Source organism: Phaenicophaeus curvirostris, chromosome 15 (assembly GCF_032191515.1).
Source record: "Phaenicophaeus curvirostris isolate KB17595 chromosome 15, BPBGC_Pcur_1.0, whole genome shotgun sequence".
NCBI classification, from domain to species: Eukaryota; Metazoa; Chordata; class Aves; order Cuculiformes; family Cuculidae; genus Phaenicophaeus; species Phaenicophaeus curvirostris.
The window spans coordinates 5,205,626-5,219,096 of NC_091406.1; the positions used below are offsets into that span (position 1 = coordinate 5,205,626).

At 41.4% G+C, this 13,471-nt stretch overlaps 1 protein-coding gene across 1 annotated transcript in view; it reads right to left on the reverse strand.

Annotated features, from left to right (window-relative positions):
* Positions 1–763: 763 nt before the first annotated feature.
* Positions 764–13,471, reverse strand: part of ADAMTS2 (ADAM metallopeptidase with thrombospondin type 1 motif 2) — a 172,451-nt gene continuing 159,743 nt past the window's right edge. The window contains exons 17-22 of the mRNA XM_069869530.1: positions 12,165–12,324; positions 11,300–11,432; positions 8,739–8,946; positions 8,207–8,336; positions 7,102–7,191; positions 764–2,852 (exon numbers count right to left, since the gene is read on the reverse strand). Coding sequence (XP_069725631.1) covers positions 2,389–2,852; positions 7,102–7,191; positions 8,207–8,336; positions 8,739–8,946; positions 11,300–11,432; positions 12,165–12,324 — 1,185 coding nt within the window. The 3' untranslated portion in view covers positions 764–2,388. The remainder of the gene's footprint in view (positions 2,853–7,101; positions 7,192–8,206; positions 8,337–8,738; positions 8,947–11,299; positions 11,433–12,164; positions 12,325–13,471) is intronic.

The following is a 13,471-nucleotide window of genomic DNA, read 5'->3' on the forward strand; positions in this document are numbered from 1 at the left end:
TTTTTTTTTCCCCTCCAGTGCTCATTACTACATTACTCTGTTTTGCACAGATGTGACCTGACCCTAGACTGTTACTAAAACTCGTCCTGTCTGTAGGCAGCCACAAATCCCTCAGCACAAGGTGCTGGGCACACCGATGCCTCATGGCTCTGTAACGGCAGGCAGGGAGCAGTGAGTGAAGGCTGCCACATCGGCAACTAAAGATAAGAACCTTCAGCTTCAGGAAAATGCTTAGTGTCTCACAAGTTAAGTTCTGAGTCACTCCTGCCACTGCCCCAGCAAACTAGTGCTCAGTGCTGCCAAACTGTGGAGTTTTGTTTTACTTTTCAAAACCAGAACAGCTTGCGCTGGCTGCTGCTTTCGCATCTGCAGCCACGTCTGCTTGGCCCGGGAAATGTTTCCTAGTGCTCTGGACTTTTACCAGGACCGCTCAGCTTTGCTGTAACTCCCACCCCTGTGCCACCTGAGCTGGTGCTAAACACTCACCCAAGAGCATCGCCTTGATCCTCTGTAAGAAGGGATGCACGATGCTGTCACGCCAGATGAAAACGTTCATTGTCCGTCTTGGCTAGTATCTCTGTGAATTATTTTTCTTACACCAGGTCTTGTCCTTCAAAGACTTCTGGCCACAGTTCAGGCCAGAAGAGTTCAGTGTCTCAGTGCTGCAAAGACTGCTGCTCCTGCGGGCTTTTGCCTCCTTTCTAGCAGGACTAGCTTGTTCTGAATAGAAGACTGTGCAGCTCATTCAGCCATGGTGGTCAAAGGCAAAAGGCACGTGGTTCACCTTGCAATACTTCTGAAGCTCTTCAGCAGCAGCTGGGTCACAGAAGAGCTTACACATTGCTGGAAACTCAGCACATTTCCAATAATTCTGTGACTGCGCATACAGGGCTGCCTAGTACTGGTGCTGCTTCAAAGTAAGTCCAGCTCAGCCTGCAGGATGAGGTCTTACTGTCAGACTGGAAAATCTGCACTAAGAGCTATCAGATCTATGTAGTCATAAAAGCAGGATTTCAGGGAAGCCCTGGTCTCTGCAGGAGGTTCACCAGCAAAAAGGAAATAAATGGAAGAGTCCAAGCCAGGAGACAGGAGAACTGCTCAGATGCCACTCACAGCAGGAACCAGGACACACTCCCTGTCCCTGCAGTGTCAGAGCCACACTGAATTCATCTTCTGATCTCCAACCAGGAATTCAAAATGACCTATGAAAACCATGATGACCCTGAGGGGAAAGGAAGTACTCAAAGGGTTGTCAGGTTACACTTCTTAAAGTTTCTAGCAGACCTGGTACTGAGTACACGTGTGCATGTACGAGTATATGTAAGGGCACAGCAAATAGTTGTTCACATCTGCACCAATAAAGCTGTCCTAAGAAAAGGAAGATAATACAAAATTATTTCCTTCAAAATAACCTCATCCCATGGGAGAAAAAAAAAAGAAAAATATGTTTTCTTAACAAAGCACCAAAGAAAAGGCACCAAGAATCCAGTCATTTAAACAGTATGTGGGTAGAAAAAGATCAGACCAATAAAAAAGCACCAACCAACAAAGATCACTGAGGCTGTTGCACTATATGAACTCAATGACTATAAAAATATATGGATAATTGTAAACAGAAAGACTAGGAGGTTGTCAGTCCAAGTTGGTCAAATCTACCCTTCTAAATGTCTTGCATGTATTCAAATGTTTAGAAGAATCCTTTGAAATTGTGTATGGAAATATGTAAACTCCTGTTTGCCAGTTTTTAAATTACACATAAATATATGGCTACAGGATTTTCTATATATTTTCTTACACAGTCCTGGTTAAGAAAGCTATGTAAGCACATGCCTAGCTGTAACCACGGGAGCAGCTCTGCAAAAGTCAGCTAACCTTAGTCTGGCACGTTCTTAAATACCTTCCTGAACTAGGGACTGAGTTAGTGCCCGGGTTTATCAATGCACAGAAGCATCACAGGATTGCTGACCACCTGCTTGTCAGTGTTAAAGGCATTTATTATGTCTTGGGACTGTTTTCCTCCACCCTAAGTACAATTCCCATTACTATTCCCAAGCAGTTTTACACAGGCATAGAAGACTTGAAAGAGCCCATAAACAAGAAACCTGCTAACCTGGCCTAGGTATTACGGTTGGTTTGGATTCAGTGAAACGCTGTAATGATATTGCACTAATACTCTACCGTACCCTGTAAACCTAGTCGTCCAAGTGTTCAGATTAGCACTCGTGAATCAATCTGTCATTTCCATTTATAGTAGGCTTGAGAATTTGGCATCTCTGCCATAGCACCACTTTGATTTTCCCCCATTTTTAGTCTCTGTGACATCGGCAATATCATGATGTTGGCAACATCTCTATAAGAGAAAAATGTTGTTTGTGCCATATTTCCATTTTAGTTTATTTTCCTAAGAGTCTCTCTTTTCCTTTTCTCATCAATCAGCTCCTGAATTCTTTGATTCCTTGTCCTTTCATAAGGTATCCTCCTCCGTGTAATGATGTTGTGCTGCGATACTTCGTTATCCAGCCCATCGATTTTATAGGGAACATCCACTGCATTGATTTCTGGGTGCTCCTCAGTTGCATTAGAAAGAGGTGCACGTGTTTTGGAAACAAGAGGAGGGCTGGTGGCAGACTGTGTGGTGGACACTCCCATCGGAGGGCTGAGGGTTGTCAGGAGCTCCTCCTCAATGTCATTATTCTTATTTACGTTAGAATCAGTTACATTGTCGTCCTCTGTTATGTTGCTGTACATATTACAGGACTTGCAACACAGCTTATTGTAACCAGGAATTGAGCAGTAACGAGAGAGAACCTCCATGCGACAAAACATTGACTTGTCTCCTTGACAATGATCTTCTGAAAGAGAAAAAGGGAACGGATAAATAAAGAGCATCTTCACATTAATCAGAAAAAGAAAGAGAGCTGAAGCTTTGGCAGTGGGCAGAGGGTTTGGTATTTAAAGTGGGATGGGAAACTGGCAAACAAGCCTTCTATAGGCAGAAGCAGGCTTAATATTAAACCTAAAACTCAATGCAAAAGCTGATCTGAACTCTGCGCACCAGCCCCATCCGTGCTACAGGCTGTAACAGTTGAATTTTTGGCCTCACATTCCATGAGCGATTCACTGAAGACTCTGTAGTCACGATGACGCGCGTTCCTGCCTTGGCTTAGAGTTCAAAACATACCAATAGTGCTGGTATTTTTGCTAACACTACACTAAACATCCAGAAAGTCATCAAGGTTTATACTGAGAAAACTTCCCCCCCTTCTCCTTTTAATGCTTTTCTGCAGTCTAACAGCAACTAATCACGAGCAGGAGTCATTTCTATTTATCTGGACTGTCTCAAGAAAGAGAAGTCTTATTTCCATGTGTACTGTGTTACTCTCATAATTAACCCATCTCCCACTGGAGTGATTTTTTTTTTTTTTTGTGAGATACCTCTACTCTGAAAACAGCTGCATTGTCCGAGCATCTCCCTTGCTTGAGAGAAAAGTGGTGCCTTTAGCACAAGGCTTTTCTCCTCTTCCTTGAAGGGAGAACAACAAACTCCAGTGCGATGTGGCCAAGCCAGTTCATTAATGACTGGGACACTCAGTAACAAGTCCTGATTTTTGTGTCACTGACTGGAAAACTGCATTAATAGAGAAAGCACCATAATTTATGGGTTTTAAGCTGCCAACAGCTGTTACAACAATATGCATTATAATACAGATGTTACAGCAGATCCTGATCTTGCTGAAATACAGGTAGCAAAATATAGGTTAAGGTGGCAAAAGGGGTCTGGTCAAACTGTTTTACTGTCTGAGAAACACTAGCAGATGTCTACTGAGAGATTACTCGAGCCCTTGATATTTACGCTCAGTGGAGGTAGAGGACTGTATGAACTGGTGGCAGACGGATGATGAGGGGTTAGCAGGCTCCTTGGAGAGAAAGCTACCTGTCCTCTGTCCTCCTACATAGCTGTTTCACAGCTCCTGTACCTCCAGGCCAAAGTGATGGAGCCAGGAACTATGAGAAGCAATCCCAACATGCAGCCCAAGAGCTTGTAGGAGAGGACAGGGCTGCGAAGGGCAGACTGACCAACACTTGTCATCATCAGTAACAAAATATTTTCTCTGTGGCCAGAGCGCTGAGACAGAGCTGAACTCACTTTCTGTCTGTCTCCCTGCTCGTACTACATCTCCACCTACTCTTACAGTAAAGGATGAGTAACTCCAATTACTCGCCTTTATTTAGAGCGTACCCGATGGCAGACAGCACGCTCCAGGAGCTCGTATTTCACCATCCTGCTACAAACACTGACTTACCCTGTCAGCAACCTTACAGCAAAGTAGAGAACCAGAGCAGATTCAGAGATACTATATAAACTCAGAAAGTGTAGGTATTGCCTCATCACTCATCCTCAGTTAACAAAACAGGGCATTATAGGTGTTTAATTGGCAAACATATCAGTCTAAAATAAACTAATAACTGCTGCCACTGCTTTAAAATGCTATTGCTGGCTGAGGAAGGTGGAACCCCCTTCCTTGCACTGTATTTCTGCCTCAATTGCCGCATTTGTTGCAGAAAAACAAAATTCATTTTCATATTTTTCAGATGCTAAACTGGGATGCTGCTGGAAATAAAGAACAACTCCTTCCTCAGGAAACTAAAAACAGTACCTTAGCTTTGGGACAATTTCAAACCAGTCTCAGTCTTTAGGAGCTGGAACTGTTCATACCTGCATGCACAACTTCATATAAAGGTCTGCATGTGCCTATATAACTTTATATATATTTTTACATACCATGTAGAGTCCCCTTTGAATGTTTTGACTTGTGTCGCATGACCTTAACGCTTCTCCAAATGGCTCGCAAAGTAAAAGCCAACAGGTTTGCTACATTTAAATGTAGTTTCAACAAGGCAGATCTGTTCTGGGCTTTGTAAGAATTACTAAAAGCACCTTTAGAAAAATGCCTTTTTTTCCTCTCAAAATTTTGTAATGTCAAGCTTAAAAATAAATGAAAATAAAACCACATTATGTAATATAGTTAGTGACATCTGATGAGTTATGTAAATAACCTCTGTGACTTATGAAGGTCAGAATGAATTTTTTATCCTTTATCCAAACCAAAATATCCAGATTTGCTGAACTTTTATTTATTTTTACTTGCAGTATGCATGACAGATTGGAAGTATATCTCCAAAACATCAGTAAGAAAAAAATAAATCAGTTTCACAGTCACTTTGGTACACATTAGTCTCATAAAAAAATATTGAAAAGCAAACTGAATTGGCACATCTTTAATATTATGTTAAATACATACAAAACACTAATAAAATATCCCTGATAAACCAAAGTGCATATAGACATAGTGCACAATGCCCAGATACCTTATTGCACCATTCTCTATAGCCACCCATCTCTTGAAACATCACTAAACATTGTCTATTTAAAGGTAACAGTCATGAATATATTTATACAGTTAAACACCGATTATTTTACATAACAGTATTCAGTGCCAGATACGTGTCTTTGCTTTTTCACCTTGTCATGTAAATTGTTAACATGTCTCAGGAAATTATCATATTAACAGCAAAATTTAAATATGTGATCACATGATAATGACAAGTTTGAAGTGCTACACTGTTGACGACCCAACGATTCAAAAATGTCACTTTTCCAAAGAATATGATCAATGCAATAAGGTAGTAATTTGCTCCAAGACTGCATTTTAAAGTTGATACGCTTCTACTATTGGTACTGACTGTCACAAACGGGTTTATGACTTATGAGTTCCAAATCTTCAACACAAACACAGAAGGTGAAGCAAGAATGCCTGTTAAATACCAGTAAGTCAGGTCACAAATCCTGTTTCGATGAAGTTATGGATATGCACTGTGCAAATTAACCTCAGCTCAAATTTACTGCCTTCTTATAGTTATCATTCAAGTAAAAACACTCCGTATGAAGATTAACTCAAGGTACCAGTGTACTGTTCATATTTAAAGCTGGATCTGGTAAATTAATGCCATTTACATTTCAACATTAAGGCATTTTTCTAAAATTCTTCTTCTAAGCAAAAAAAGCAATAAAAATTGAGGTAATTCTGTAGTAGTTCACACTGTTATGTTTGCCAGTTGACACATCTATAGAGCGCACACACACACGCGCACATACAACCGCACCAGTCAAGTCAGACATGCACATGGTGAAAAAAGACCAGAGATGTAATGACTATAAACAGCTCCGTGCCGAGCAGCTGGAGACATCGTAGTCAATGAAAACGTCATATTGCCTCCGCCAGGCTACGAAAAACACCACCACGCAACCTTCAACATGAACCATGCCTGTTCTGCTTCAGTTTTGTTTCTAAAATACGCAAAAATGGCAAAAATTGTGCGATGGGAAAAACTAATGCAGCTTTTCTCAAGGAAAAATATTTCCAACCACCACCAGGAGTTTGGCAAGAAGGGATGGCATCGTAGCAGCATGGAAAGTACCAACAGAAACTGAGCTTCTGCTTCCCAGTGAGCCCTCCATGGGTTACAAACATAAATGTGAGGGTCAGGAATAAAAAATAAGCAGCAAGGGTGGGTAAAGCAATGGTACCACAAAAGAAAATGGAATGAAAAAATTCTTTCACTCATCAGACTACCCTGTCAGCGAACTGAAACTAGAGTTATGAGATTTACAGTTTTTAGATAAAGGAGAACTTTAGCACTACAAGGTGTCATTATTGTGATGTGATCACATTCACAATAAGTTCTCAGTTTTGCTATCAAACTGAACATCATGAACCAGTAAGAGCCTTTTTTCACCATCATCAAGCAACAAGCAAACCGATCCCAGCTCCCTTTCAGAGGACTGCAACATACTGTGGAGATCCAACTTCACACATCCAACACTTCAAGACCTCCACCACCAGTGCTACGCAAGCTCCAGAGAAGAAAGACACCGAGCACCAAGTGCCTGGTGTGAAAAAAAGATTCAGCCCAAGATTTAAACTTGGCAAAGTCAAGGGAACTTTCCGCATAGAGAGAAGAAGAGAGCAAAAGGCAAAGTCCACATTCGATGTGGCATGCATTTAAGGGCAAAGGCAGAGTTATAAATGGGTCTTTTACTTGAAGATATTTTCTGGATGGGGTAGTCTGGATCAGGTCTTGACAGCCACTGTATCATGTACGTTTTCTTTGAAGGATCAGAAATGTTTCCTTGAATAGAGGAAAAAAAAAAAAAAGATGTAACAAAACATATGTTAGTACTAAGTAGCCGACCTGTCAGAAGTGGGTAGGTTGAGAGAGTGAGTGGGCTCCAGTGGTCAAGGAGCCCTGGGAAGATTTATGAGCAGATTGTGCATTTTGGGCAGAGGGTTCTGTTTTCCCAGTTTGCTCCACTTTGTGCCCAGCACTTGACAGCCAAGACCGAAAACAGCCTGAAGGCCTGTTCTCCAGCGTACTTCTCACAGCAGCGTTATGTCCTAAGACACATCCAGTCAAGTCTGCTAATACTGCCTCTTTAAAATCTTGGTACTGGAGACTATAATTGACAGCTTGTTTCTAACTAATTAGGAATCAAACACTACTCTGAGAAATACATCTGGAATAAATGAAAAATATTAATTACGTAATGATAGGAGTATGTAAAATGACCTCACAAGTACCATTTGGAAACAGCCGAAAAGCTAACAAGGATAAAGGCATTAGTGTCCTGGATTAAATAGGAACAAATTTAGATAACCCCTAAAGGTAACTTGTGCTTGACAGAATGGAAAAGCAGCCTGGGATTGTTGCTGGAGGCGGGTAAAGCAAAGAGGCATCTTTATACGTGATGTCCTTGACTAGTCACAACCCACCAGCCTCTTGCCAAGCCCAGGAGGTCTTAGGGGTGCAAGGCCAGACTCAGACAGTGCTTCTCACCTCAGGGAGCTGTCATCTGCAGGCTGGATCCAGCCATCACTGCAGTGCTGAGGTCTGCCCCAGCCTCTCATGCTGTCCTGGGGCAAGCAGTGCTTGCTACCATGAGAAGAGCACAACCACATGCCCAAGAAGCCCAACAACCACACAACAGCTCCACATTTGGAAAGGCTGTTAAAACAGGGGCTATGGAGAATTGCCACCAAGGCAGACATAGCACACAAGCGTAAATTTGATGAAGGCATTTCCAATAAATACAATCAACATATTTTTTTTTAGCAAGTAATACATGGTAGAGAAGACAAGCACTTACTTGAACATGGAGGTAGTCTGCAAATCCTTACGGTCTCTGGTTTATTTTCTTTACAAAGGCCAATAGCATTGTCCCTGGTCCGGCACACAACCGGGCGATCCTGCGTGCCATTGCCACAGGTGACGGAGCACTGAAAGGAGATGCACCAGTTAGACCCCCAGCCACCCTCTGGAAACAAAGCTGCCAACACAGTACTTCATTTGAACCACGGCAGCACCTTCAGGAACTGTGAGCAGGACAAAGAGCAGGTAGAAGTCAGCTTTCCCAATGCTGCCATCGTATATGGGTGGCTCACTGGGTCTGGATCATCCACCACCACCACAGGATGGCTTTATGGGCTGTTTCCCTACCACCGTCTCTCCATCTAACTCACCTTCTGTGCCATTATTAGCAACGGAAACAATACACCTTCTGTACAGGTATTAGTTTATTGTATTAATGCATTGGAATGGAAAGCAAAGAACAAATTCCAATATTTTCTCCCCTGTATTATAAGAAATTAGTTGCTTGAGACCTCCAGAAAGAGACTGACCTGTGACCAGGATCCTATTCTCCACTGTGCTGGGCAAAGCTCCCGGTTGCAAGGCCTCCTGCCTTCTGGACGGTCGTTGTTGCAGTACTTGGTATGGACAGACCGATTTGTATTGTCATGTAGGGGTTGGATACATCGGACAGATCGTACTTGATATCCTGTTTTCCCACAACTTTTGCTGCAGGGCTCCCATTCTCCTGTTACCCATCTGGGAGAGTGAAAAGAGAATAAGTTGAGTAAAACTATCTCCTAAATAAGGTGAGTTCAAACTATCTGTTGAACTGTAACTCTTAAACACAGGTTTAACAGGCTTTTAATACTGGTTTGGATATGGAAAAAGAAGAAGATATGAAAAAACATAAGTAGTTATGGTGAGTTTTATTTGGACTGCGTCCCTGAGAAATAACGTACCAGAAACAAGACCCAGATCTTTAAAATTACTCTTTCTCATTAGCTCTGAGAGAAGCTTTATTCTTAGTTAGTTTAATTTGCTTTGATTTTAAGCTGGCCTTTCCAAGACTGCAGATAAAAATCTAATAGTTCATATGCCAAGAACAGCTACCCAAGGGTGCTGCTGAACTTCCCCAGTCTTGGTGCATGAGCTGTGCCTTATCTGCAGGGAAATCTGAGCACGCACCAGCCATCCCCACAGGAGGGAATCCAAAACATCTGGGCTAAAAATGCAGCTCCTCCCTGGTCCATATCTGGATAATCCATGGACCACAACCATGGCACCATCTGCTGAAGCACCAGCAAACCCAGCTAGACCATCAATGCTTTGCATCCCGAGATCAGGGGAACGTGGGGCCTCAGGGTTTGGGCAAGGCAAGAGGTCACTGAAAATCAGAAGGTCTGAGTTCATAATGTGTAAGACAATTTGGCCACTGAAAAATGTCAGATGTGTTTTGTAATGGGACACAGTTGTAAACTTTGCTGATCATCCAAACTAGCTCAAGAATTCAAGCTATAAATTGTAAGGAACGTAAAGGAGAACAGAAAGGACAGACAGGACCAGATGAAATTTATGTAGACTACTGAAAGCTTTGTTATAATCAAGTAAGTGAAGCTATACAGCAGTCTATAAATATTTAGAGAATGTAGAGATCTGCAAGAAAGAAATACTGTTCAATGCAAACAGTATTCATGGGATAAATTTAATAAATATATATATAGTCTGAAAAAATATCCTGAGCTTGAAGCAATTGTCCTGAAGTACTCATAAAGTCTTGATTTCAGAAATCATCAAGACTTTGAAATAGCGTGGGCAAAGACAACGCACTGAACACCCAAGTTAAGCAAAAAGTAATGGGGCAATTTCACCCAACTTTCTTTTTGTAGCTTATTGAAATTACTCAGCTGTGGAGGAAGGCGAGTGCTGTGGAGCACAAAGCCATGAATCCTAAGGTGACTTCTGAGACTAACACAATTTTTTCCCAGCAGAGAAGAAGCACCATATTAGTGCAGTGGGTGTCATGGAGCTTCTCAAAATCTCTTAAATAATTGCCTCTCCTATGTACAAGTGCAAATTCTCTGATACAATTCAATGGAAACAGAGGTGAACAAAACATTCAGGAATCCAAGTACAATTTAGGTTCCTATTGAGTCTTTGTGGTACCTGGGTCCAATTATATTTGCAGCTGAAAGAAGAATACAGTACTTTCCAGAGAGCTGAGATATGGTTAGGTCATTACTTTAGTTTCAATAAATAAATGTTAAACCCTGACCCATGCTGAGTTTATGGGGCAGAGCTCCTTGACTTTTCTCTCTTTCAAACCTTCTTTTGAAAGAAAGTTAGGAAATATTGTGTGGTACATTCTATTTATTTGCTGTGCTTCCTGGAATCTAGACTTGGTCCCCAGAGACAAAAGCTGGGATCAACATATTCTTTTCTTATTGCAGTAGCAACATGAGAAATATATGAGTCCTACACGTGGCAAGAGTATCCTGCTGCCAGCCAGAAAAAACACCTGTAAAATGTGATTTTAAATATTCACAACACTTGACTGTGCAGAGCTGAAGGTCCAACAGGCATGCCATGCTGTACAAGGGCAGCCACAGAAATCTACCAGGCTAAATATTTTGCCTTGTGTTTAAATGTCAAAAAATATGCTGTGAAATTCAAGAAGGTTTGGATTTGAGAGGTTGTATGACACTAGTTTTCTTGTGTAGCACTCTGTAAATTTGTTCTTACATGGTTAAGTCACACTGTGTAAAATCAACTGGTATAAATTGAATTTATGACTATTTTTTATTACCTCAAGATAGCCCGAACACAAACGTCTGGATCAAGACAGCATTTCTTTTCTAATCCAACTTCTTTCAGAAGGAATAGGAACCAGCAGTCCCAGAAACAGTATTTCTACCAACAGAATATAGCATCACATCCTCCCAGTCTCTGCAATGATGCACAGAGGTACCATTATGTGGCTCAAGCAGCCACATATCAGGTTGGAAAAGCAGAGATCAAGTTTAAGTCACCGTCTTTCAGCTGACAAGTGCTAGCTGGGTGTAACACCCACTGCGGCTGCTGCCAAGCAGTGCTGGTGGGCAGCGATGCTTACATGGGCTGGGAGCACTCCTGGAGGTTGCACACCCTGCGAATGGGCTTCGGCTTTTGAATCAACTCGCAGTAACTCCGATGAACCATCTTGTGGTCAGTCTTCCTCCGGCAACCGTATTTTGTGAATTGGTAGCCTGAAGAAAGACACTGCTCTTATTTTCGGTACTGGGAGATCTTACACAGGTCTCAGGTCTCATAAATTGCACACACGCTGTCAAAGGTTGCAGTTGGAGCTACAGGTTAACGCTACAAAAGGAACTGTAAATGGCACTGAATAAACGCTTATTCATAGAACAGAATAATAGACTTGCTAAGGTTGTAAAAGACCTCTAAGATCAAATCCAACCATGCCCCAAAGCACCACATCTACACATTTTCTGAACAACTCCAGGAATGGTGACTCCACCACTTCCCTGTTCCCAGTCTCCACAGCCACATTCAGGGACTGCAACCTGCACCTCAGTCTGGTGAACAGCACCAGGGTCTACATCTGGCCCTCAAAGCAGGGGTCTTCACATTGTAAGGTCCATATCACAGGTTGCAGATATACTAAGGGTTGCCCCATGGCACCTTGAGGATTGGCAGCCTCGTGTCTCAGAATCCCTCATTCAAATCTTGCACATTCGTATTATTTTTCAAATTTCTAAACATAAATCAGAAATTAGTGACCCCATATCTGCTCTCAAAACCATTTAAATCAGATATTTAACTCCATTCACTATTTATTTATCTATTCCTTAACATAACTAAAAACCTCCTGTACTCCTCATCTCCCTAATGTCTTGTGGCAGTGAATTCCACACGTGGTGTTCATTCTTTCAGTTTTCTTTTAATCAAATATCAATGCTTTGTGGTTTTGTTTTTACCTCCTCCACAAGGTTTTGAACATTGGGACCATTTCTTCAGAGCCCATTCATACGACACCGAGTCCTCTTCCAGAACATTATTGTTATCTACATTCAAGGAATCTTCATGGATCATGTACTTGTAAGTCAAAGATATCTTGGAACCACCATGAGGAATCACCTAGTAAGGAAAACAGATGTAAAAAAGACTGATATCAGAAGCTATGTGAAATGACGTGGAATAGCAATCATCATAGCTCAGATACAAAAACATCCTCGGAGGGATTTAAACCTTTTAGCTGCACTCAACACTCTTTTTTTCCCTGATGAAAAAGTATCTCTATCCTTACGACACAGTTTCTAAACTGCATATTAAGAAAGACTGCTGTTGATTTAGACTTATTTTTCTTGCCAGTATTGGACTGAATTCACAACACTAAATTTTTTCCATATTTCATCATAAAGGAAGGAAATGTACTAAAATGATAATGGATAGTTCCACTGGAACACAAAGCAAATTCAAACACACAGAAACTGAAAGCAGTAAAGAAAATTGTTTATATTTCTGATAAAACACAAATATTCTTATGGCAATTCTGGGAATTCTGTGAAGTCTGTTACTTAATACTGACAGAAATATAAAATACTTAGAAAGAGCTTTTGCTATCACACTGCACTAAGACAAAGGCAAGAAAACAGAACTCAATGTGAATAAAGTGCAAAATATTGGTCCTTTGAAAACATAATATTTATTCTTCCTCTGACATTCAGCTGGTGTAGGTCAACACACTACAGCTGCTTTAAGAGGGAATAGAATCGTTTAGATTGGAAAAGACCTTAAGATCTTCGAGTCCAACTGTTAACCTAAACTAAACAACTCCACTTTCTTCAGCCACTCCTATAAGACTTGCGCTCCAGACTCTTCACCAGCTTCGTTGCCCTTCTTCAATCAACCCATCCCTGCTCATTGTAGTATAATGTTTGCTGCTTTGCAAGAAAAAAGAATGTAGTCATGTCGGTTCGGGAACTGCAGACCTAGCTCTGCCCTGACAAAGTTGAGCACAGAAGCACAAGAATCCTGCATCTGCCTTTGCAGGATATATTTTTAAAACATGGACTGGAGGAGAAGCTGTTAGATCTTTCTGGTATAAACCATTTTGACCTTTTTTTAACTAATGCTCACATGTCAGATACAATAAGTAAGCTGGGGTCTTTACGCAGTGGCCATTCGCTAGGTCATCCATAGGAAATAATCAGAAGAGCTGTCTGCTCAACGCATAACCCTGAGTTATAACAACTCTTGTACAGGGCAATGAAGTAGGAGAAAG